Source organism: Drosophila ficusphila, unplaced genomic scaffold (genome assembly GCF_018152265.1).
Source record: "Drosophila ficusphila isolate 14025-0441.05 unplaced genomic scaffold, ASM1815226v1 contig_414, whole genome shotgun sequence".
NCBI lineage: Eukaryota > Metazoa > Arthropoda > Insecta > Diptera > Drosophilidae > Drosophila > Drosophila ficusphila.
Window position 1 is genome coordinate 16,258,885 of NW_025064328.1, and position 24,494 is coordinate 16,283,378.

Genomic DNA, 24,494 nt, shown 5'->3' on the forward strand with positions numbered 1-24,494 from the left:
ATTTTTGACCCGGGCCCCAGACTACCCCTGTACGCCCCTGATATATACGAATATCTATATGATATAAAGATTTCCTTTGGTGATTTTATTTACTTACTGTTTTCAAATTATTTGATAATAGCTTAGTCAAAAAGCTGTTTTCTCATATTTTCAATTATTAGTATATGATACACAATAAATGCTAAATGCATATATTCAATTATTATTATGTATATGATTCACATTAAATGCTTGACAGCCCTGTAATGAACGACTTTATCTCCTTTGGCATTTTACAGCACTGTTCGTTTTGGCTACTTTTCTACAGCCGCGATTCGTTGTTGTTATTTGTTTTTATTCGCCAGCTTAGTTAGGTGCATGTGCGCATAAAGCGCTAATTTTATTTATTTCTTTAAAATAATTATATTTCGCTTAGAAAGTGCTAAAACGGTAGGAACACAAAAAAGTTTTCTACAAGTGCAGACGAAGAATCAACTTAATTCAGATAAAGTGCAATATTTACACATACACGTAGAATAATTATTAAGGACAACGATTTGTTATAAATAAACGGAGTGTAAGTATGCGTTTAATGTACATGCAGGTGAGCGGGCACCTGTGTGCGTCGTTAGTTTGCGTTCTACAAGTGCCATCGTTTAATTCTTTTATAAAGACCCGTACCTCCCCTTTAATTCTTTTGTGTTTCCCCTGTTGATATGAAACCCAAGGCACTGTGACGTGTGTGACTCAAACAAATGCACTCACACTTAAGCAGCCGCCAAGTTCATTCACTTTTATCTGTTGTTTGTGCTTTTCTTTTGCATACTTACTTTCGTACGCACATATCTGCAGATCTACCCCAACTTCTGTGCTTATCTAACATTTAAGTGAGTTCAGAGCGATAATGACTACTATTCTATTTTGGTTCTGCGACATTGGCACCACAGAACTGCAACCAGAATTGCCTTTTGCGAAAAGTGCAACACTCACGTATTTCGCTATTTGGAGCTGATCGTTTGTCTCCTTGGCGATCAGTTGTGAAATTACCGATCTCTAGTTGTGAAGTTTGTGGGGGGTGGGGTGTTCGACCGGTGACTCCACCGTGCTTTGTAAAGCTTTTTGCCCCTCCTTAGGATCGCCTGATGTCTGTTGTCTGAAGATGGTGGTGCGTTGCAGTTAAGTGGGTCAAGACCGCTTGGCGCCAAGAAAATCGCCATATGTATGTGTTCATGGACAGTGAGTTTTATAAGCACACATCCAGCTATAATACGAATTTATCCTATTTCTGCAAATATATGTTTTGAACCTATAAAAAAATCGGTATTTTTAGAGTAGAAAATTCTGTTCTCCTGTTTACAAAACTTAAATTGATTTTTTTTTTTAATTTCTATTATCCAAATAGAACCGACTTAAATGAATATGGACTATGAAACAAGAGGCCTCCAATACCAATACAAGGACATTCTCTCTGTCTTCCTTGATGTCTTTATCAACAATTTTGACTGCAAGGATGTGCACGATAACCTTCTACAAATATTATCCAAAGACGAAATAGACCACGTCATCAAGTCTAAAGATGCAGATGCAGCTACCCTCCGCCTGTTCTGGATATTGCTCACTAAGGCGGAAAGAATTGTTAAATACTTCGTCGAGGATATTCTTAATGCAAGGGACCAGCCCAACTACGAATTCCTGACGGCTGCTATCAAGGAAGAGCTGCAGAACCCCCGCACTGAGACCAGAACATATATCGAGCAACGAGATCGCCTTTTTAACGACAACCAAATGTTTGCCAAGTACAATGTTAACCGACTCGAACCCGTAAGATTGATTTATTTCTACATACAAAATTATATATCAAAATATTCAAAAAATTTGATTATGCATCCATTACCTTTCGTGCCCAGTTAATCAAAGTATTTCTTTAAATTTCAGTATTTAAAGCTGACAAAGGCACTCCTAGAACTGCGTCCAGCTAAAAATGTATTGATCGATGGCGTCTTGGGATCGGGAAAACACTGGCTTGCCCTGGATGTGTGCCTATCCTTCAAAGTGCAACGCAAGATGGGCTTTAAGATATTCTGGCTTAACTTGAAGAACTGCATGAGTCCGGAGACAGTATTGGAGATGCTGCAAAAGCTTCTTCACCAGATCGATCCCAATTGGACTAGTCGTAGCGATCAAGGCAGCAATATCAAGCTTCGTATTCACAGCATCCAGGCGGAGTTGCGTCGGCTACTAAAGAGCAAACCCTATGAAAACTGTCTTCTTGTCCTGCTTAATGTGCAAAACCCAAAGGCTTGGAATGCATTTAACCTGAGCTGCAAGATTCTTTTGACCACAAGGTTTAAGCAGGTCAGTGACTACCTCTCACCGGAAACAACGACTCATATCTCACTGGACCATCATTCGATGACGCTTACTTCGGACGAGGTCAAGTCTTTGTTCCTCAAATACCTCCACTGCCAACCGCAGGATTTGCCAAGGCAAGTGCTTACGACGAATCCGCGCAGATTAAGCATCATTGCCGAGAGCATTCGAGATGGTCTGGCCACTTGGGACAACTGGAAACAGTGCGTATAGAATGATATTTCCGACTGAGTGACTTACTGATTTCTTTTTAGTGTCAATTGCGATAAGCTCACAACCATCATTGAGAGTTCTTTAAACGTTCTAGAGCCCGCTGGTTACAGAAAAATGTTCGACAGACTGTCCATATTCCCTCCCTCTGCACGAATACCAATTTATGTAAGTTTCTTCTTTTTCCGAACCATTTTTTTTTTTTTTTAATTTTTCTCATATGTTGTTGTTTAGCTCCTATCGCTGATTTGGTTTGACGACAAATCCGATGGCGACGATGCGATGGTGGTGGTTAACAAGCTCAATAAATATTCATTGGTGGAAAAGCAACCCAAAGAGTTTACCATTAGTATACCTGCCATATACTTGGAGTTGAACCCAAAGGTTGATGACGAGCCTGCACTGCATCGCAGAATAGTTGAACGCTATAAGTAAGACAACTTTTTGATTTTGTTTAGAACTTTTTGTTCAGTGAACTATATATTATTAAAATCTTGTGACTTTTCTTCTCATTTTCAAAGCATACCAAAGGCCTTCGACCACAATGACTTGATACTGCCCTCCCTAGATCGGTATTTCTATAGCCACATTGGGCATCATCTCAAGACCCTTGAGCACGACGAGCGGGTGACTTTCTTTCGAATGGTCTTTCTCGATTTTCGCTTCCTAGAACAAAAGATTCGGCATGATACAACGGCTTGGAATGCCAGCGGATCAATACTGAACACGCTACAGCAGCTGAAGCTCTACAAGCCATACATTTGCGGTACTTAGAAAATTTACAGACAAAGGAGCCCTATATAACTTATTTTTTTTTGTTCATTCAGACAATGACTCTAAGTACGAGCACTTAGTAAATGCAATTCTGGTTTTCTTGCCAAAGATCGAGGAAAGCCTTATTCGTTCAAAGTATTCGGACCTCCTAAGGATTGCCCTGATGGCCGAGGACGAGGCAATTTTCGAAGAGGCCCGAAGACAGGTGCAACGATTTGGAGATCGAGTTTGGTTTACAGAGCAGTAAGTATTTATCCAATCGCCGATGATCGCAATTGAAATTGAACTGGCTAAAATACGAACTGGGAAAATACAGAATCTTAATGCATATAATCATTGTTTTTTCCAGTGGTCGCTTCCACCAGCACCGTCAGATCATTAACCTGGGCAACAACGAGGTGCGCCTCGCAGTTTACCTGAATATGGACTTTTGCCTAATGGCACTGGATAACCAGCAGCTGCTGCTAACCGACGTTTCGTTGGAGGCAGAGGACACCTACCTTCTTAAGGACGAGAATGACAGCAGTGAAATCCTTCGGATGGCGGTTTTTAACCACCAGAGGCACCTAATCACGCTGCACAGTAACGGCAGCGTGAAGCTTTGGTCACTGTGGCCCGATTGTCCTGGACGGCGCCACAGTGGTGGCAGCAAACAACGTGTGCGTTCCTCTGCCTCCGCCCATCTTCGAAGTCCGACAGGCACGCGAAGCTACCAGCAGCTGGTGAACAGCGTGGTAAAGCGTTTAATTGGCAGTTATGGAGAACAGAAAATTGTGGCTTTCTATCTGAATGAAGAAGCCAATTTGCCCGAAACTAAGACCCAATTACATCTGGCCTTCAGCAATGGTGATATAAGCATCTTGGACTGGGACGATCAGGATCATATATTTAAAGTCTCTCATACACCGCCCTTAAAGACTCCCCAAACCAATATCCGCTGCTTTGTGCAGGTTTTGAAGCGATATTACGTGGTATGTAACTCCAGCTGCACGCTGACAGTCTGGGATTTGCGAAGTGGTTCCTTCGTAGATGAAATTCAGAGCTTAAGTATCGATAACGACAAGCCCTTGGCATTGGAGGCATTCGACGAACGGCATCATAACGCTACCGTGTTAATGGTTTTCAAGCACAGCGTTTGGAGGCTCAAAATTATGCCCGGTCCAACTTTTGCACCGTTGCAGTCGGAGGCAGTGCAGCTACCGGAGGGCAGTTTCATCACATGCGGCAAACGATCGGCTGACGGACACTACCTTTTGCTAGGTACGTCAGAGGGCATCATTGTCTACGATCTTCGGATCTCATCTCCTGTTCTGCGCAGCAATGTTAGCGAACATATTGTATGTGTGGATATTTACGAGCTGTTTGATCCTGTTTATAAGTATATCGTTTTGTGCGGAGCCAAAGGCAAGCAGTTGGTCCATGTGCACACGTTACGCTCTGTAAGCACTTCAGATACCCATCCAGGTCGGCGAATCGCCTGGGTACACAGCGCAGATGAGAAGAGCGTTATGACAAGGGCTTGCCTGGAGCCAAATGTCTACCTGCGTTCGCTGATGGACATGACAAGCGAACGGACGCAACTTTTGGCTGTTGACTCCAAAGAGCGCATCCACCAAATTGAAACTGCCACCGATCCAATTGCCCGCAGGAGGTCCAGTATTTCTGCCTGGTCCATAATAACGCCCACGCATGCGGCCAGTAACACTAGGATTACTACGATATCCGCTGAGAACGGCGAGCAGATTTTTGCTGGCTATATGGACGGGGTGACCATAGATGTTAACCGCGATGCAGTGCTACCTCAGCAGTTTATAACAGAGCCCATCGACTACCTCAAACAGATCAGTCCGCAACTGTTGGTGGCGTCGGCTCAAGGCGCTCAGAAGACTGTGATATTCAACCCTGACAAGACAGATCAGATTGTGCCCGATGATCAATGGCCACTGCATCTGGATGTCGGCACCAAGTACGCTTCTCTACAGCGGGAAAAGTTTATTATATTGTTTTCCGACCAAGGGGTCTGCGTAAGTATTTTAAGTTTAATGTAAAATAATCTTGCCCGCAATAATAAAAATATCAAACAGCATTTGGATTTAGACAACCCGTCTGCATTCGTGTGTCCTGAAGAGTCTGAGGAATCCCTTGTTGGCTTTGATCTAAAAAATGACCTTCTTTTCCTGGCCCATGGAAACAACACCATTGAAGTGAGATTCTAATATATATCTACCACCAGCTTGCCAATTTCATATGCATATACTTAATTTTTAGGTTTTCCGAATAATATTCAGGGGCAACCAACTTAGGTACGAACCGATCTGCGAGGGAAAAATCGCCCAGAAAGCCAATATTAGTTACTTGAGGGCCACGGAGGATGGCACCATGTTTGCACTGGGTTTCGAAAATGGCACTTTAGAGGTAAAATGTAGAGGCACAAGTTACTTGAATCGATGCTTATGCTACTTTTCAAACAGCTCTTTGCCCTGGAGGACAGACAAATAGAATTGATCTATAGTATTCAGGAGGTCCACGAGCACTGCATTCGCCAGCTGCGCTTTTCGCCGTGCAAGCTCCTTCTGATTAGTTGCGCGGAGCAGCTGTGCTTTTGGAACGTGACGCACATGCGCAACAACCAGATAGAGCGGCAGCAGAATCAGAGGCGCAGTCGTCGCCACAAACAGCACAATGTGACACAGGGGGATGCCGTGGATGCGGCGCCCATTGGACCGGACATGGATATTGATCCCTCGTTCATTGCCCGGGAATTCCTTTCTGAGACTCGAGACGAAATGGTCCTGTGGCGGAACAAGCGTGGCAACGCCATCCGTCCCGAACTCTTGGCCTGCATCAAGTTCGTGGGCAATGAAGCGCATCAGTTCTTTACCGATGCCAAGTTCTCGCACTTCTACGTCATAGACGACGAGGGTGTCTATTACCATCTCCAGCTCCTGGAGTTAAACAGATTGCACCCCCCACCTGAGCCGGACCCCGTGGAGATTACTGATCATCCGCTGGAAGAGATCCATGACTTGCAGTATGAAGACTTGAAAGACCTCAGGATAATCGAAAGCGCTTTTGCCGAAGATGAGGCTGACGAGGGTGCTGATGTGGTGGGCAATTTGATCCTTGAGAAGAACTGCAAAGTAAAGGATGCCGATCCAATTCTTGTTGATACAAGCTCATGACGCCAGTGGTGCGCCTCTCTGCGGCGCACGAACCAGGAAAGCCCCAACTATAACATGGCATTTATAGGACTCCTGCTCTATTACCTAGTGGTATTGCTTTTCTACCTCCTGGGACCAGATCTATCCTAGGCAACTGTAGCTGGAACCGGTACGAGTCATCTAAGTACAATATCTCAGAGGGCGGTGGGTGCGTTGCCCTGCCTTTTGTTTGGCCACCCGAGTAACCGCCACCAAATAAACGACATTTAACGAAAAACACAAATCGCGAGTTTGTTGTCTGCTCTTTGTACTGTGTGCTTGTGTGGGTGGTTGTGCGTTTGTTTTGATTTCTGCCAGGCACGCCAGATCGAGTGTTGCAAAAGTTTAGGGCTCTAGCCAGTGTTGGCAAAAAGTCTCGTTCGATATCAGTGTTGAGATGTTGTGACTACCTGCCTAGAAAACACCTTTGGGTACTTCTGGCTCCCAACTATTGTCATAAAAAACGTTTATAGATTATTTTAAATAACATTTTCTGTTTCGCGTTCTGACCTTATTTACTTTTCTTAGAAAGAATAAAATATTTGGAACACCTACTTTCTAACTTAACTTTTCCTATCTACCAAAGATATGATTTAATAGACTTAGCTGACTACATAAGAATATTTGTAAAAGTCGATTTAATTAGGCATTTAAAGTTAGAATGTTTTTGAAGTAGAATTTTTAAAGCCCAGCAAATGTTGCCAAAAAAAAGTTCTTTGTATTTAGTACCTTGATTAGGGTACTGAGTAAACTATACATTTGAAAACGAGTTAGGTACTCATCTTTGTACAAAGCACCACCGCCCTTTTCAACACTGCTAAATATGCCCGATTCTCTGCGCTCTTTTCCGTCATTTACAATTTTCAAGCTGAAAAGAAAAGAACGTCGTGTGCGTGTTGATGGCGCGATAAGTGGAAAAATAAAAACAATTTTTGCAGCTTTTGTGAAATGCATTTAGTGGCAATACGAGTGCGTTTACCCGTCTAAAGTAAGTGCGTGGCGAAAGTGACGGTGCGGAGAAAGAATGATGCGCAGCTCGCTACGCGTGAGCTCACTGCAACAAAAGCAATAAAAGACGGAAAAAAGAGACAGTCCGTGCACCCACACAAACGGGCGTTGAAGTTTAAGTGCATTTGTGCCTATTCGTCAAACGACATCCAAAGTTTATTATTCGCGAGCTTGCAATTTGCCAGAAAATATTGTACGCAAATTTGTCTAAAAATGATCTCTAACCTATCGCACGCAGACAGACGCAGCGCGCTTATAGGGGCGGGCGTATGTGTTGTGTCTGACGGCATATGTATTTATTTTCTACACTCGCCCGTCGGTGTGTGAGTGAAATGCGCGCATGTGTGTGTGCGTCGAGTGCTGAACTCTTGAACTGCAGTGTACATGACTTTAATTCGGTTTTAGGGATGTGCGGCTTGGTGGAGCGGGCGGCGATCGAATTAATGAGTACATGATAAACAACTGGACGCTTTTCGAGACTCTGTGATCGGTTGTTTTCTCTAACAAGTGGCGGCGGCAGCCATATTGTTTTGCCTTGCGTTTGCGGTGATGATCGCACTCGCACCCCCACACACAGATAGTCGTCCAGTTTGTGTGTATACATATTTATTCAATTAAATATTTGCGTTTAATTAAAAAGGAGTGAAACTGCAAGATTTGATTTATTTGGGTAAACAAACTCTGTGAGATCAGTGCAAATCAAGAGAGGGAGAAATTTTTAGTTTTTTTTTTTTCGTTTTGTCACGCTAATTGAACAATTGAACAATCAGCTGTTGCAATGGAAAATAGACGGACCTGGAAAGGATCGCTGGAATTGAAATTTTCATACGCTTGTCTTTGCTACCATTATTATTTCATTAGTATTTCAATTTTCGGCCAAAACTTGTTTTTCCCCAACCCCAAAGTCGTCATCCATTAAAATGTTTCGTGAAAACTAGTCAGCAAAAAGCACAACAACAAAAGCAGCAACAACTGCTTCTAGAGAGAGAGAGAGAGAGCCAAAGCGCAGACGTTAACGGAAGTGTGAGATAAAGAGAGCGCGGTGAGAGAGTGATTGGAATATGTATGGCTGGCGCGCGAGTGTGTGGGTGCCGTTTCTTTATCTGTGTTGAAATAAAAACAATGAAATTGCAAGGAGATCGCTGCTTGCATTTTAGTCCCCTCCTACTCCCCACAACCCTTTGCGCCCACTAAATCACCCACCCACCCAAAAACACACAAATATTTTAATGTACATGCATTATGGCCATATAATGTTTTCAAAACGAATTTTTGTGCGCACAGGTTTAAGTGAAAAGTATCAGTGCAAATAACATACATATTTAAAACCCATTCAAAAAGTGCAACAAAACGCAAAAAAACAGAACTAAAGCTACAGAAAATCAACGCAATTAAATCACTTCTGGCATAATTTTGGTTCCGTTTAAACAGCTAATTTAAAAATAGCTGCGAAAACATTCCGCTACCGTTGGTGATTGGTCCAAAACCCAATGCGAAAAATTCCCCCAGGAATCCTTCGATTTTAAGTGGCTTACGCATGCCTTTAAATTTGCAGTTTTGCACCCCAAAAGCAGCCATCAAAAGCCATCGCAGAAAACCCTATGGATGACCCATCAATCAAAAAACGGTAAGATTGAGTTTAACGTTTCCATAAAGCAAACATGGCCTATGATTTCTCTCGGTTAGCCATATTACTCACTGCCTTAATTGCTCGAATTACGATAAGTCTTTATTTTTCCTGTTATATTGTCCTCGAGAAACGTAATAGTTGTTATTTTCTCTCTTATTCGTATGTCACAGTCGATTTTACATATAAACACACAATGAAGTTGCATTTATATTGCAAATTTGAAGGCAGTGTCGACTGGTTCTGACGGATAAACAATTTAAATAATATTATGGAGTTATGTGTAAGCATTCTAACAAATGTGGAATTCAAAAAGCAGCACTGGATATTATCTTTGATAAATATAAAGCTACATAAAAAAAGGCAATTTATTTAAATCCATCAAGTTTTGTAAGATCAAAATAAAATAGGGTATGCGCCTGCTGATTCGTCTAAAATTTAGCTTGTCTTATCGCCATGAAAAATAACAAAGCCCTGATAATAGCATTGTATATAGATTTACAACACTTTTAGTAACTTCATTGATCGATCGCCAGATCGACTTGTTGTATATACCAAGTTGACGGATATCGTTTTAAGGTAATCTTGATTGTTCTTAATGCATTAATATTTTCTCCAAAATGCTAACTCCCTCTCTATGGCATGTTTCAAATTAGAAAATTATTTGTAGAGGCAAGTTTTAGTCAAAAGCTCGGATACATTCATGGTATAACATAAGCTTGCATTAGATCACCGATCAAGTTTTGTAATAAATTACTAATTCATTTGACCCACGATTAGTCACCTTACGTTTGTTGAAAAGTGCCAATTGGCGAGGTGAAACTTTTTCGTTGTCCCACAGTTCTGAAACGCACTGTTTGTTTGCTGATTGTTTATACCAATAGTTCCCCCAAGCTTGGGGTTGTTTTTGTGTGGTTTCGACTACCAAATGGATGACTTAATACATATATACTCGCACCAACTTAGGGAGCGGCCAGTTTTCACATTTTACCATTTATTTCTTTTATTGCCACCAGGGGAAGTTTTAGCCCAAATAGTTGGCGAAACCAATGACTTTCTAAGCTCGTTTGTGTGTGCATATTGTGGTGGTGTTTTAACTATGGATTGTATAATAAGCATGCAAAATGATTTAAATCTATTAACAGCTTGAATAAGTGTTGCTTATTTGCTCTTGTCGTACGTATAATTTGGGGGCTTTAACTGGTTTTTTTCAGCCGCCGTCATCGGGCTGCAGCAAGATTTCCTCAAAATTTAGCAGCTAATTTTAGACAGCGAGAGAATTCTCCTAGATCAAACAGAGAGACATGTTATTGACATGGGCCAATCAGTCAAAAAGTTAATGTAAACATTTGCTTTTTGGAGGTCTTGTCCGGCTGTTATGGAAATAACTCATCATAATAATGAATTCACCAGGCGGGAAATAAGCTTTTATTATAGTCCGGTATATAGAAGGTTCCGTACGTACTATACATACTACATACTCGTATATCCATTCCATTCACATGCAAAATGACCAAATAAACAGCAATTAAACTGTATCTATTCTTCTGGCTGATTTAATTTTAGCTCAATTAAAAGAGACCCATAAGCAGCGACAGATCGCTTGGCTTTGGCTTTGGCCGTGACTTTCGTTACATGTTTGTCGCATTCACGGCGAGGTCTTGATTAGCCACTAATCTAGCTATCTGCTGGTAAAAACAGCACACCGCAGTATGTGAATCGCTGGCAGACAGCAGAAGCAGTTCCGTCATGAAATTATTTAGCATTGATTACGTTTCATAGATGATTGGGTTGACAATCGTTTGGTTCCATTCCGAGTCCACAAATACTGCACAAGAGGGATGTTTTGGGAGCAACCATATTGAAGTGCAAATTAAAAAAATGTATTTATACAAAATACAAGTTACTTATTAACTTCCATATCTTTATTTACAACCTAGGTTAATAGATTTGTATACTGACGAACATGAATACGATGAAGTTCAGGAGCTGCCAGAAGAGTCAAGCATTCAGCCCCCGGAGTCATCAGCGAGCAATCCGAACACGAACGGTGCCAGACACTCAGGTCCTGGAACTGCAACTGGAGCAGGCACATCCGCGGTTGCGCCCCAGTCACCAGCAATTGTTGTGGATTCGGTTCCCGAGCTGCCAGCGCCCAAGCAGAAATCAGTGAAGAACTCAAAGAGCAAGCAAAAACAGAAGCAATTGTCCAACAAGTCGAAGATACCGCGATCCCCTTCGCTAGCGAGCAGTCTGAGCAGTCTGGCCAGCAGCCTCAGTGGTCACCGGGATCGGGACAAAGACCGGGACAAGGATCGGGATCGGGAGAACCACCAGTCCGTGCCACCGCAGACCCCGCCGTTGCCAGCGAGCTACAAGCAGAGCCAGATGAATGGTGACACCACAACTGCAGCTGGCGGTGGTGGTGTTCTGTCTGCTCCAGCCACGCCCACATCCGCAAATAATAACAATGCCAGCAACAGCAACAACAACAACAACGGCAGCATAATGGGCGGGGGCGTGCAATTGAATCAATCGGACAACGGCAACCCCGTTCTGCAGGCGCCGGGGGAGCGCAGCAGTCTCAATCTGACACCACTTGCCCGGGACCTGGGTGGTGGGCATTCCCAGGAGCCCACGACGCCAGCGACCACGCCGACGACGCCGAGCCAAGCATTACCAAAAAGTTTTCAGTATTTAACCCTGACTGTGCGCAAGGATGGCAACGGATACGGAATGAAGGTGAGCAGTGGTCATGAACGAAGAAAAGTACCCCTTTTGGCTCTTTTCAATGTACAAATTACGTCCAAGTCCCTAAGTATCACGAAGGGTTACTAATTAAATTCCAAAGTGACTTTAACAGCAGACACTTTGTAATTGATTAGCGATAAAAAGGGTTTTAAAGCTCAATTGTATACTTTAGACTTTTAGGAACTTTTAACCGACTTATCTCTTTATTGTTGACTTTTATATGATCTAATGATTGATCTATACAATTTTCTTGATAATGAACTTGAAAACCTCCATTAAAAAAAAATTTAAGAAACTTGCTGGTTGTAAAATAACACTGAATAAGCACTAATACTGCAAAACTTTTTGACGGCAGGTTTCCGGTGATAATCCTGTGTTTGTGGAAAGCGTTAAGCCTGGCGGAGCCGCCGAGGTTGCCGGCCTGGTTGCTGGCGATATGATACTAAGAGTAAGTGGACCAGCTTTATGGTTCTACAAAGCTTTTTAACATATTAAATATTCTCTATTTTAGGTAAATGGCTATGAAGTGCGCCAGGAGAAGCATCCAACGGTAGTTGGCCTTATAAAAGGTAGGACGACGTTCTCTGCCAAACCGAGTTAACCAAATGTTTATTGTCTAGGTTACGTTACAACAAATTTGGCTAAGGTGTTGGACAGATTTGGTGAAGGGATCCCTAGGGAGCGGAGTTTGAGGGGGGTTTTCGGCACTGTTTACAAGATTTAATGGATTCTGAGCGCGGTTCCGGACGGGGATCTTCGCCGCAGGCACACTTCCTTTCGCTGCTTGCAAGACTGGAGCATTTGCGCTTATTGTCCTTCCAATTCTCCGCCTGGCGTTGCTTGCACTTTGAGCACTCGCAAGGAGCTTTCTTGGGCATTCGCGGCTCGTAGATGAAGCTATCCCTGTTTCGATTACAACCAGGTGGAACCAGTGGAGCCTTCGGGCAGTTCTTGTCCTTGCAGTGAGGTGGCACAAGTCCGTGTGGTCTCACAAGAGGCGTCTCATCCAGCTGTCCTTTGGATATGGTGATCTCCTTCTTCTTGGACTTGCTTTCTTTGATATACTTTTGAATGCTATCGATAAAGGCGGTCACGACGCCTGGTGCTTTTGCCAAAAATGCAGAAAGACCGGCGGGGAAAACGCTCAGAACGTCGAACACCGATTTAACAAACTTATTATAGTAGTAAATGCCGAAGAAGGGCAACTCGCCCTCCGGCGGAGGCCTCGGAGGGCAGATGTTCAGCTTGCGACGCGCTCGTTCGGCATAGGGTTCAATGAATTCCACGGTGTCGTCGTACACATCCTGCGTCTTCTCCGGAGACTCCCATACGCCATTATTTATGGTGGCCATGACCACAGCGTACACCACGCCCGCCTTCACAATCAGACCCACAACCATTTTTAGTAGCGCCGAAAACCCGTTCTCCGTTCCCCCTTCTTGATGTTTTTAAACTGATTTCAAAATATGACACTCCATGTCTGAGCGTCTAGGGTGTAACTCGTTTGCCGCAAGTCAAATCGTCCTTGATCTTGGGTGATCGCCTGTATTTTGACGGTTCGGAGACTTCTTTTGGGATGTGTTCAAAGAAACGGCCACCAGAACTCTCTGAAAAGATTGATCCGTAACGCTCCTCACGATTATCTCCGTAGTAACTCGCGAGCTTTTTATCTTTGCTGCTTCTCAAATTTACTTTTGGTAGCTCGAAATTAAGAGCCAGGATCTTCTGGGTCTGCTGCTTAAAGTCCTTGGCCCAGTCGGGCATTCGAAGGGAAAAGTAAAACCCCCTCCGGAGGGCCAAACTGCAATTGTGCGCAGCCGCAAATTTGAACTCGCTTCCTTCCAAAAGGGAAAAAGTTTTGCGTGAGAGATTTTCGGAGGCTGCAAAGACAACCTTATCCTCCGATATGTTTCCACCTCCCATTTGCCTTACATACATTGCAATTCCGGCAAGGAAACCCAATCTAGCAATCTCTTTGGAAAACATGTTTAACTTTTTGGTACTAATTTAGTTAGTTCTTTCCGACTGAAAAATTTAAGTAAAAAAATGTTTAGGATTTATATTTTTGTTGATTTTTAACAGAATTTTGATTATTTCGAAAGTCATACGTTTACTGAGTTTGATTTTTGTTTTGGACTTTAAGCTTAGATCCACTACACTTTGTTATTTATCCCCTTTGATTAAACGACAAATGCTTTCGGCCACATTTTCTGCGGCTTCCATCCAGTATGGTGGAATCTTCTTCAAAGCCAGCCAAGTGTCGTAGAGCGCTTCTCCGATGGATTCGCTTAGAGACTTTGGTGGCGGCTCGCAGATGCTCCCTTTGGGACAGAGCTTTTTCTCCAGTTCCTCCTTTTTGCGTTGGAGTTTTCGCTTGTCCTCCTCATCGAAGAACGCCTTTTTAAAGTCTGGGCTCTTTCTTTCTGCCGGTTGCTCGGTCGAACTCTCCGTCTCAACAGATCCTTCCTTCTCCATGTTCACATCCGGTTCAACTGGATCCTCCCAGACTCCCAGTTCCTTGGCCAAGTAAAACGTGCCGGCAAAGAGCACAAACTTAATGAATCTCTGCACGACCATAATAAATTTTTGTTTTATAGTTTTAATTTGCTTTGGTAAAATGTTCAGAAAAAGTTTTAATATTTTTAGACAAGCTAATCAAGGCTTTATTTCTTTCCTTAATGCTTTAGCCTCTACCACAGTGGAGTTGGCCGTGAAGCGAAGTCAGAAGCAGACGCGACCGACTTCGGTGACCGTGGTAACGCCCTCGACACCAATTCTTTCTGGACGAGATCGCACTGCTTCCATTACTGGTCCGCAACCAGTGGATGTAAGTACTTTAATGTTTAAACTTAAGATCTTTTTTATTTAATCATTTCGAATTGCAGAGTATCAAACGGCGGGAGATGGAGACGTACAAGATCCAGACGTTGCAGAAAATGCTGGAACAGGAGAAACTGAATCTGGAGCGTTTGAAGAGCGATCAGAACAACCCGAGCTACAAGCTGTCGGAGGCGAACATCCGTAAGCTGCGCGAGCAACTCCATCAAGTGGGAGCCGAGGTGAGTTGGGGGGTTCCAATGTAAGACTTACCCGTCCGTATCGATAAGCTAGGTCAGCGAAAGTTCCTTAAGCCCAGGAGTCCCGTCCCTTCCACACCCTAAAATTTAATGCCGCAAGCAGACGCCAGGCAGCTCTGTTAACCCAGCTAATACAAAAACCTAACAACGCTCTTTCGCTGTTCGTAACAATTGTGAGCTGTGCGCTAAATAAAACGGAGAGCCAGTTGAAACCGAATGATGCTACATGATCTGATCTCTATCTTTCTCTTCCATCTCGCGGCATTCTAACGCACACCCATGACGAAACCCTAACACAGGATGCACCGACTGTCAAACTTCAGGCGGCCGCTGGCAATAAGAACACAGCATTACTAACGCCCAACCAAATCCAACACTTGTCCGCGTCCGCCACTCACAGCAATCAGCAATTCCATCATCTTCACCACCACCACAATCTCCACAACAACAATTATCCGCCACAGCAACAGCCAGCAAGCACCTCACCCGCATTCCTCTCCCTCCTGCCGCGTTCCCTGTCGTCCTTGTCGCTGGGCACGCGCAAAAACAAGATCGAAAAGGACCTAACGACTCCATCTCCGTTCGGCTTGACCGCGGACTTCCTGCAGCAGCAGCGGATGAGCCACCAGGCGGAGGCCATGTCGCAGTCGATGCATCAGCACACCAGCACTCCAACCTCGCAGCACCCGTACTTCCATGCGCACCAGCAGCAGCAGCATCGGTTCAAGGACTCCGGACCTTCGAAGGGCAAGAACAAGTTCTTGATATCGCGGAGTTTGATCGAGGAGGATGTGCCGCCACCGCTGCCGCAGAGGAATCCCCCACGACAGTTGAACCTGGACCTAAAGAACGGAAATGCATCACCGGGAGGCTCGCATCTGGTGGCTCCTGTCTCCGATCTGGATCGTGCCACAAGTCCCCAGTTAAACAGGTCGCAACAGCAGCCACTGCCCAGCAGCACAGACAACAGTCCGAGCAACGCCAAGTCCAAGCGTTCCAAGATCAAAACGAAGGCATTGTCCGACCCCAAGATGTCCACCCAAATGTTCCTGCAAATGGAATCGGCCTGCGCCGCGGGACAAGCCGGAGGATCCATCGAAGTGGATGGAGGCCCGCCGCCGTTGCCGCCCCGATTGCCTGGCATGATGACTGAGGACATGAGCCGCGGCAGCTGCCAGAATCTCGCTCAGCCCAATTCCGTGGGCGCCAGCTTTAACTATCCCCTGGTCTCCACCACCACGGCGGTGCAGAACGACATCCCGAACATTGCCTTCCCTCTGTCCCAGCGACCCAACATTGTGCAGCAGCTGCAGCACTATCAGCAGCAGTTGAGCGGTGGTGGCCAGGCCACAGGCGTAAGTAGCTAACGAATCACTCGACCTAACTCTCTGCCAAAAACACAGCCCAATACTTAATCCTCTTGTTCTCCTATTCTCACACCCTTTCCATTCTCTAACATTTCTCTGTTCCATGCTTCTAATTTTAAAATCGACGCTATCATAAGTTGCCAATGTTAATAATATTAGTTTTAATTAGCTTTCTGCTAGCTCAACTAACAGCAACCGAAAACACCTTTAATTACACACTGAACATGAATAACACGCAGGAAATGATTATTATTTGTGGGCATATATTATTTGCATCGGGGATGTAGTTTTTGTGAGCTATTTGCAGGTCAAATTGTTTACCTTATTTTTATCCAACTTGGGTTAGCTTAAAATCTATTGAAATACACAAAAGAATTCAATTATTAACCGAGTGAAATCCACAGGCTCTGGGACTGACACCGAATTCTGTCAAGAACAAGCATCGTCGAGTGGGATCTTCACCGGATAACATGCATCCAAGACATCCGGGTAAGGAAAATACAATTTGTGGTTTCAGACACGTTGAATAAACTATTTATTGTTCATAGATCGTTTAACGAAAACCACTTCGGGTTCTTGGGAGATTGTTGAGAAGGATGGTGAATCCTCCCCACCCGGGACTCCGCCGCCGCCATATTTGTCCACCTCCCACATGACCGTCCTCGAAGATCCCAACGAAAATTGTCGCGGAGCAGGAGCAACTGGGCCAGGTGTCTTTATCGAGTCGCATCAGTTTACGCCGATGGCAGGGGCCTCCTCTCCGATCCCGACGTCTCTACATTCCGGCCCAATACAGGCCGCCCAGTCGAATGACACGCAAAAGGAGATCATTTCAATGGAGGACGAGAACTCCTCGGATATTGAGGAGCCCTTCATCGACGAGAACGGGCCGTTCAACAATCTGACTCGCTTGTTGGAGGCTGAGAACGTCACTTTCCTAGCCATCTTCCTGAACTACGTGATCTCGAACTCCGATCCTGCGCCACTTCTCTTCTACCTGATCACCGAGCTGTACAAAGAGGGCACCTCGAAGGACATGCGCAAGTGGGCCTACGAGATCCACTCCACGTTCCTCGTGCCGCGCGCTCCGCTGTCATGGTATCGCCAGGACGAATCGCTCGCCCGAGAGGTGGACAATGTTTTGCAGTTGGAGTACGACAAGGTGGAGATCCTACGCACCGTCTTCCTACGCAGCCGCAAGCGTGCCAAGGACCTGATAAGCGAGCAGCTGCGTGAGTTCCAACAGAAGCGCACCGCCGGTCTGGGCACCATATACGGACCCACCGATGCCCACCTGGCTGAGGCGAAGACGGATAAGTTGAAGGAGCAAATCATCGATAAATATTTGATGCCCAATCTGCACACGCTGATGTAAGTTTGTTACGTTACTCCTTTTTCACTTAAATTCATCGGTTTTTACCTGTTTTATGTACAGTGAGGATGAGAACGGTTCCCCGCCGGAGGATGTGCGCAAAGTGGCCCTGTGCTCGGCTCTCTCCACGGTCATCTACCGGATCTTTAATACTCGTCCGCCGCCAAGCAGCATTGTCGAGCGAGTCCACCACTTTGTGAGCAGAGACAAGAGCTTCAAGTCACGTATAATGGGCAAAAATCGCAAGGTGAGTTTAGAGCGCAGCCCATTTTCTATAAGTTACTCAAAATGCAATTCAATCACCCTGCAGATGAATGTTCGTGGTCATCCATTGGTATTGCGTCAATACTATGAAGTGACGCACTGCAATCATTGTCAGACGATTATCTGGGGTGTGAGTCCGCAAGGTTATCATTGTACAGGTGAGCGTCCCCCCAAATTAGCTTCCCAATTGAGAATATTCCATATAATGCAAACGGTGTTCCTGTTTCAGACTGTAAATTGAACATACACCGTCAATGCTCGAAAGTAGTTGACGAGAGTTGTCCCGGACCCCTGCCCCAGGCAAAACGTCTAGCCCATAACGACAAAATCAGTAAATTCATGGGCAAAATTCGACCGCGCAACAGCGACGTCATTGGAAGTAAGTGGAATGTTCTAAAATGCAAAATAACAGAGACTAATACTATTTTTCATTATAGATGAAAAGCGCAGTCGGCAAGATGAGGATTTGGATGTGGAGTTGACTCCAGGTGGGTTGCTTAAAAAATTAATTAAATACCAATACTTTATATGCTTTGGTGTTTTTTAGACCGTGGTCAGCCGTCGATTGTGCGTCAACCCTCGGATCGTCGCCCGGATGCGAACGTATCGATACGCTCGAATGGGAACACATCCTGCAACACTTCGGCACTGAACACCACCGAGCTGCAGAGCTCGTTTCACGGCAGTTGCGCCAACGACAGTATTAACCAAGGTGGTGGCGCCGGATGCAACATGGATCTGTCCACCAGTGTGGCGTCCACGGCTCCGTCAAGCAGTGGATCCGTATCCGCCGGTCTGAGTGTGTTTGCCGAGCTGAACGCGCTGGATGCCGTGGATAAGGATGCGCGAAGGGAACGGTATGCGGAGGAAGATTTTAAAAGTGGCAGCCTTAAGAATTTCTCGCTAATCCTTTACAGTTACAGTCAGCATCCGAAGCATAAGAGCGCTCCGGTGTCCGTAAACCGCTCGGAATCCTACAAGGAGCGCTTGTCCAACAAGAGGAACCGCAACAGTCGCCGCAAGACCTCCGATCCAAGTTTGTCGTCGCGTCCCAAGTAAGTTCACGAAATCGATTGAAGGCATGAGTAGTCCTGACCTATTGCCTTTGTTTCTTGTCCTCCTTCGCCGTCTCAGCTTACCGAATAAATTCTTCCATTCCATGGCCGTTGTCTGGGCCACTCCCTAAATCCTCTCAACTAAAGCATTGTCCTACTCTTTTGTGCTGCGGCCAAGTAATCGGATATTAATTTTACTAATTAATGTGAAATGCGTCGCAATGCAATCAATATATGTTGTCTGCCTTCCGTTCGCCACAACATTGCGGCGCAAACTTTCCACAAACTTTCCATTGCGTGTTTATTCTAAAAGATTCGCTTTAGTTTCAGTTTTTAATTAAGCCATATTTAAGTTGGCAGGGATATGATTAGCTGACATTGCATTAATACCTTTTAATGGAGTCGTCGCCCCCGCAGGGCACACGACCAGGGTATCCAGCCTTCGACTAGTCATTACTGCCCACCACTTCACCCTTCTAATGTTTACGGTGACCATTACCGCATACGTATGTGTTTAGCAGTCGCCGCGGATAGGATAGTTGATTAGACGCCGGCATTGACATCGATTATACTGTCAGCCCCGCTTTCTGCACCACAATGTAGGCCACGCCACGCCAGTCCCGTCCAGTCCACTCCCGGTCATGTTAGTCAATGCCAGGTCGCGTCCTGGCTCCCATCTGCTGCCGTTTTTCTGCTTCCTGTTGACAAACTGTTTGAGCAACTGGTTTCGACATATTTTCCTACCTGCTAGTTTGGCTGCCCGTTTAGTGGCATTTCTTGCGTTGGAATTGACTCATCGGTTCGGCAGAGGAACTACCTTAAATTTAACTGACTTACAAAACCAAGCGCGAAGATAATGGAAAGAAATATTCGCTTTAATCGGAGTAAAAGCTTTAAGACGACTCTTAATTTCAACAGTTTTAAGTAATTAAAGCACGCTCAATCAATTTTGATTTGCAACTAGGAAATGCTTAAGCGAATGTCGCTTATTACAAAGCCAAAAATATATGATACTTTTTTTTCATTTTACTTAAATTGTACCCTAAATGTGTGATCGAACAGTATAAAATGTTATTTTGTAATATCTTTGAAGATCTAAAGAACTTAATACGTGAACAAACACTAACATTAATGTTTACCATTCTTATCTTTAAACGCAGCGATGAGCAACTGGACCTGGGTCTTTCGAATGCCAACTATGTGGCCAGTTCCAATTCTAGTCTCTCTTCAGCTGGCGGCAGCGAGAGTCCCAGCACTTCGATGGAGCATTTTGCTGGGGCTGGAGCAGCGGGTGGCCCCCAGGCACCGGCGGGTGGTTTCAACCAGAGTCAGCATCCGCACCTGCTGATCCAGCAGCATGCCCAGCAGTATTGCCAGCAGGATTCCTTTCAGGCCGGAATGGCAGGGGCCGGTGGAAGCAGTGCAGCCAGCAACTCGAGTTTCTGGAATGCCGGCCACCCGTTGGCCAGGCAGTGGAATCTGGAGAGCGACGACGAGGACGACGTCAACGAGGCAGACTGGAGCTCCATGGTGGCAGCCGAGATGCTGGCAGCTTTAACGGATGCCGAAAAAAAGCGTCAGGAGATTATTAACGGTAAGTGTAAGCCCCTTTTTATATGATCATTGTTATGCTAATCAATTTTTTTAACAGAGATATATCAAACTGAACGCAACCACGTGCGCACCCTTAAGCTGCTGGACCGTCTGTTCTTCCTGCCACTCTATGAGAGCGGCTTGCTGTCGCAGGATCATTTGCTTCTGCTGTTTCCACCCGCATTGCTTTCGCTCCGTGAGATTCACGGCAACTTCGAGCAGAGCCTGAAGCAGCGACGCATCGAGCACAATCACGTGGTGAACACCATAGGGGATCTGCTTTCCGAAATGTTTGACGGTCAGTCCGGAGTGGTTCTCTGCGAGTATGCGGCTCAGTTCTGTGCCCGCCAGCAAATTGCCTTGGAGGCCTTGAAGGAGAAGCGCAACAAAGATGAGGCGCTGCAAAAGCTGCTGAAGAAGTCGGAGTCGCACAAAGCATGTCGCCGCCTGGAATTAAAGGACTTGCTGCCCACTGTGCTGCAGCGCCTCACGAAGTATCCTTTGCTGTTTGAAAACCTGTACAAGGTAACGGTGCGCTTGCTGCCGGAAAACACTAACGAAGCGGAGGCCATCCAACGAGCCGTAGAGTCCTCGAAAAGGATTCTCGTGGAGGTCAACCAGGCAGTGAAAACTGCCGAGGATGCACACAAGTATGTATATGTGCTTATAAGCTTTATACTATCATGTTTACTGACTTTCATTTGTTCGTAAAGATTACAAAACATTCAGCGTAAGTTAGACAGATCCTCCTATGACAAGGAGGAGTTTAAGAAATTGGACCTGACTCAGCATCACCTCATCCATGACGGCAACCTGACGATCAAGAAGAATCCTAGCGTTCAGCTGCACGGCCTGCTCTTTGAAAACATGATTGTTTTGCTGACCAAGCAGGCAAGTTTACACAGTAAAGGACGACACGAAAAGACAATGTTTTAATACTTTGCATTTCTCTTTGAGTAGGACGATAAATACTATTTAAAGAACCTCTACACACTGCATCTGAACAATAGGCCGGTCAGTCCTATTATGAGCATCGATGCAGAGACCTTGGTGCGCCAGGAAGCGGCCGACAAAAATTCCTTCTTCCTCATCAAGACAAAGACAACACAAATGTTGGAGCTGCGTGCGCCTAGCAGCTCTGAATGCAAGACGTAAGTGAGCAAAGCATCCCGCCAATCAAGCAATTAATGATTTTAAATGTTCTCTTCCAGATGGTTTAAGCACATCTCGGATGCTGCTGCCCGCCAGTCAAAGAACCGTTCGAAGAACGCGTCGAACAGCCATGACACGAGCATTAGTGACCCCGCTCTCACCGCTATTCCGCATTCCAACACCAAGGAGTCGTTGGAGCTGACCACCGATTGTGCTCAGCCAATGGCGGCGACAGCCACTGTGACCACCACGCCCTTGGCGCCGATGCTACCGATAGCCACGGTCACTCCGGCTCCGGCGACCAACAACAGCAACACCAGCTCCCTTACCGGAGTGCAGCTGCGCAATCCTCAGAGGGAGACGGCAGCCAATGAATCTGATGGGGATTATGTGAACTCACCTAAGCAGCGTTCGACCCAGAACGATGTCAATCGTTCCATGTCCATAAGAAGCACTGGGGAGCCAAGCCATAAGTATTCCGCGGGTGGAGCCGAGCCCAGCGACGTCACTCTGCGCCACTCTCAGTCGGCTAGGGAATCGGCCAGGCCAGGATCGACGGGAGAGGAGAGAAACTCCACCTACGGAATGGTGGGAGGTCACTCCAAGCGCGACAGCGCCAGTATTGTTTGCTCGAACAATTCGAACAACACGCGCACCCTGCTGATGCAGAGCCCATTGGTGGACCCAACGGCCATTCAGGTCAGCATTAGTCCGGCGCACACCGCGGAACCTGTGTTGACGCCCGGCGAGAAGCTTCGCCGCTTGGACGCGTCCATAAGAAGTGACTTGCTGGAGAAGCAGAAAATCATTTGTGATATCTTCCGTTTGCCCGTGGAGCACTACGACCAGATAGTCGACATTGCAATGATGCCAGAGGCGCCGAAAGACAGTGCAGACATTGCCCTAGCTGCCTACGATCAGATTCAAACCCTGACCAAGATGCTGAACGAGTACATGCACGTGACGCCCGAACAGGAGGTCTCAGCGGTGTCCACCGTGGTCTGCGGCCACTGTCACGAGAAGGAGAAGCTGCGCAAGAAGGTGGCGCCGTCCTCGTCGTTTTCCTCATCGCCGCCTCCACTGCCGCCACCAAATAGACAGCTCGCCCAGGCGCAGGCGCAGATCCCGCCGTCGCGGGTGATGCCCAAACTACAAACCCTTGATCTTGACGAAGTTGCCATACACGAAGACGATGACGGATACTGTGAGATCGATGAGCTGCGCTTGCCAGCGATTCCGCCGAAGCCACATGACAGACCCACCACTCCTCTGGCGCCATTCAAAACGGAGCACAAGTCTTCACAGCCTGTTATTATCGAGACCGCGAAACGTCAAAGCATAGATGCTGTTGGTCTTGCTGAGGGTCTTCCGGTGGAGAATAAACAACCCGAAGCAGCGGACAACCTGGCAGAGAAGGAAGTTGAATCTGAGGCGACAGATAAGCTACCTACTACTACAAGTGAATCATGTAACCCAGATAAGCAGAAAGTGGAGGAGGACCATACTAAGAAAGCAACTGAATCAACAATCGCTGATAGTGAGGCCTCAGCAACAACTGGATCTGGGGATGCACGACCAAGTCAGGGCAGCGAGTTAACTGCAGATGATGTGGAGAAGCCTGTGGCGGACAAAAAAGAGGACAACGAGATAGCCGTAAATATATTTAGTTTAAGGATTTTTAAAGATGTCGGTTAATCGTTTTTTCCCTTCAGATCGAACAAGTCGCGGTACCCAAGGTCGATAGCTCGACTCAGACATCACCAATAGAAGCGCCAAAAGATGCGGAAAAGCCAACTGGAGGATCGGGCAGCACCTGTGGGCCGAATCGCATCCAGCACGCCAGCGTGCTGGAGCCAAGTGTGCCTTGCCATGCACTCAGCGGCATTTTGACAGTACTGAATGAGCAGATTTCCATGCTTTTGGTAGGTTTACTCTGTTTTGAAATCCAAAGAAATCCTCTAAGTTTGGTTTCCCTTATAACAGCCAAAAATTAACGAACGCGATATGGAAAGGGAGCGATTGCGAAAAGAGAATCAACACCTTCGCGAGCTTTTAAGTGCGCTGCATGATCGACAACGAGTTGATGAAGTAAAGGTAACCACTGAAACTGCATGGTTATTTCCTCGAAATCTAATAGTTACTCTTGAACAGGAAACTCAGTTCGATCTTTCGAAGCTGATGCATGCCGAGGACGTAGAGTGTGACGATGACATTGACGCCATTTCCAACAGTTCGCTGACGCCAACGCCGACGCCGATTCCCACGGTCACGGCTTCACCGAGCCCCGGCGGCCAAGTTCAGACAGCGGAAGCCATGAGAGTTAACAGCACTGAGGATGAGGAATAGGAAACTTGTTTAATTTTTTTGTATAAAATACATATTTGTTCTTGTTTTCCCCCACGCATTTGACCAATTGAATTGGCGGCGTCTACGTTTTACGAGTAGCCTTTCTTAGAGCATGCCTTTTACTACTGTTAATGTAGATCCATTTGTTTTCTTAAAATATTATGTATTCCACAAGAACCGATAACACTTTGAATTAAGCCTAACAATGTCCCCTCGTAAAACTAATTAAATACATATATATATGCATATTATCGACTTAAAAAATATCAGCTTAATACACAATGTTTGATACATTTATAAAGAACAATAAACAATATAGTTATTGAGAAGAATACGAGAGAGGGTTCAT

The 24,494-nt window shown here is 45.6% G+C and overlaps 5 protein-coding genes across 7 annotated transcripts; 2 read left to right on the plus strand and 3 right to left on the minus strand.

Moving 5' to 3' along the window:
* The first annotated feature begins 279 nt into the window (after positions 1-279).
* Positions 280-6,777, plus strand: LOC108093889. The gene is made up of 11 exons (XM_017194245.2): positions 280-556; positions 1,382-1,800; positions 1,915-2,552; positions 2,604-2,727; positions 2,794-2,990; positions 3,081-3,325; positions 3,387-3,576; positions 3,683-5,357; positions 5,418-5,537; positions 5,602-5,748; positions 5,805-6,777. Exons 2-11 carry the CDS (start codon positions 1,393-1,395, stop codon positions 6,513-6,515), a joined length of 4,455 nt encoding a protein of 1,484 aa, XP_017049734.1. The 5' UTR covers positions 280-556; positions 1,382-1,392; the 3' UTR covers positions 6,516-6,777.
* A 578-nt stretch (positions 6,778-7,355) lies between these two features.
* Positions 7,356-24,479, plus strand: LOC108093793. 3 transcript variants are annotated; one of them, XM_017194075.2, is made up of 24 exons: positions 7,356-7,521; positions 8,826-9,168; positions 11,109-11,910; positions 12,275-12,367; positions 12,431-12,488; positions 14,607-14,746; positions 14,805-14,978; positions 15,296-16,351; positions 16,768-16,852; positions 16,912-17,734; positions 17,799-17,982; positions 18,046-18,157; positions 18,229-18,378; positions 18,437-18,487; positions 18,547-18,856; positions 18,917-19,054; positions 20,215-20,648; positions 20,706-21,297; positions 21,361-21,538; positions 21,608-21,798; positions 21,859-23,452; positions 23,512-23,721; positions 23,783-23,893; positions 23,951-24,479. In XM_017194075.2, exons 2-24 carry the CDS (start codon positions 9,143-9,145, stop codon positions 24,143-24,145), a joined length of 7,707 nt encoding a protein of 2,568 aa, XP_017049564.1. In that variant the 5' UTR covers positions 7,356-7,521; positions 8,826-9,142; the 3' UTR covers positions 24,146-24,479. The 3 variants fall into 3 exon arrangements, with proteins under 3 accessions (XP_017049564.1, XP_017049565.1, XP_017049566.1); XM_017194076.2 differs by having other exon boundaries at positions 18,923-19,054; XM_017194077.2 differs by lacking the exon at positions 15,296-16,351.
* On the minus strand, positions 12,505-13,319 carry LOC108093795. The gene has a single exon (XM_017194079.2). The coding sequence runs from the start codon at positions 13,317-13,319 to the stop codon at positions 12,594-12,596; it is 726 nt and encodes a 241-aa protein (XP_017049568.1). The 3' UTR covers positions 12,505-12,593.
* Positions 13,408-13,905, minus strand: LOC108093797. The gene has a single exon (XM_017194080.2). The coding sequence runs from the start codon at positions 13,903-13,905 to the stop codon at positions 13,408-13,410; it is 498 nt and encodes a 165-aa protein (XP_017049569.1).
* Positions 13,953-14,584, minus strand: LOC108093798. Its single transcript, XM_017194081.2, has one exon. It carries the CDS (start codon positions 14,494-14,496, stop codon positions 14,083-14,085), a length of 414 nt encoding a protein of 137 aa, XP_017049570.1. The 5' UTR covers positions 14,497-14,584; the 3' UTR covers positions 13,953-14,082.
* Positions 24,480-24,494: the final 15 nt, after the last annotated feature.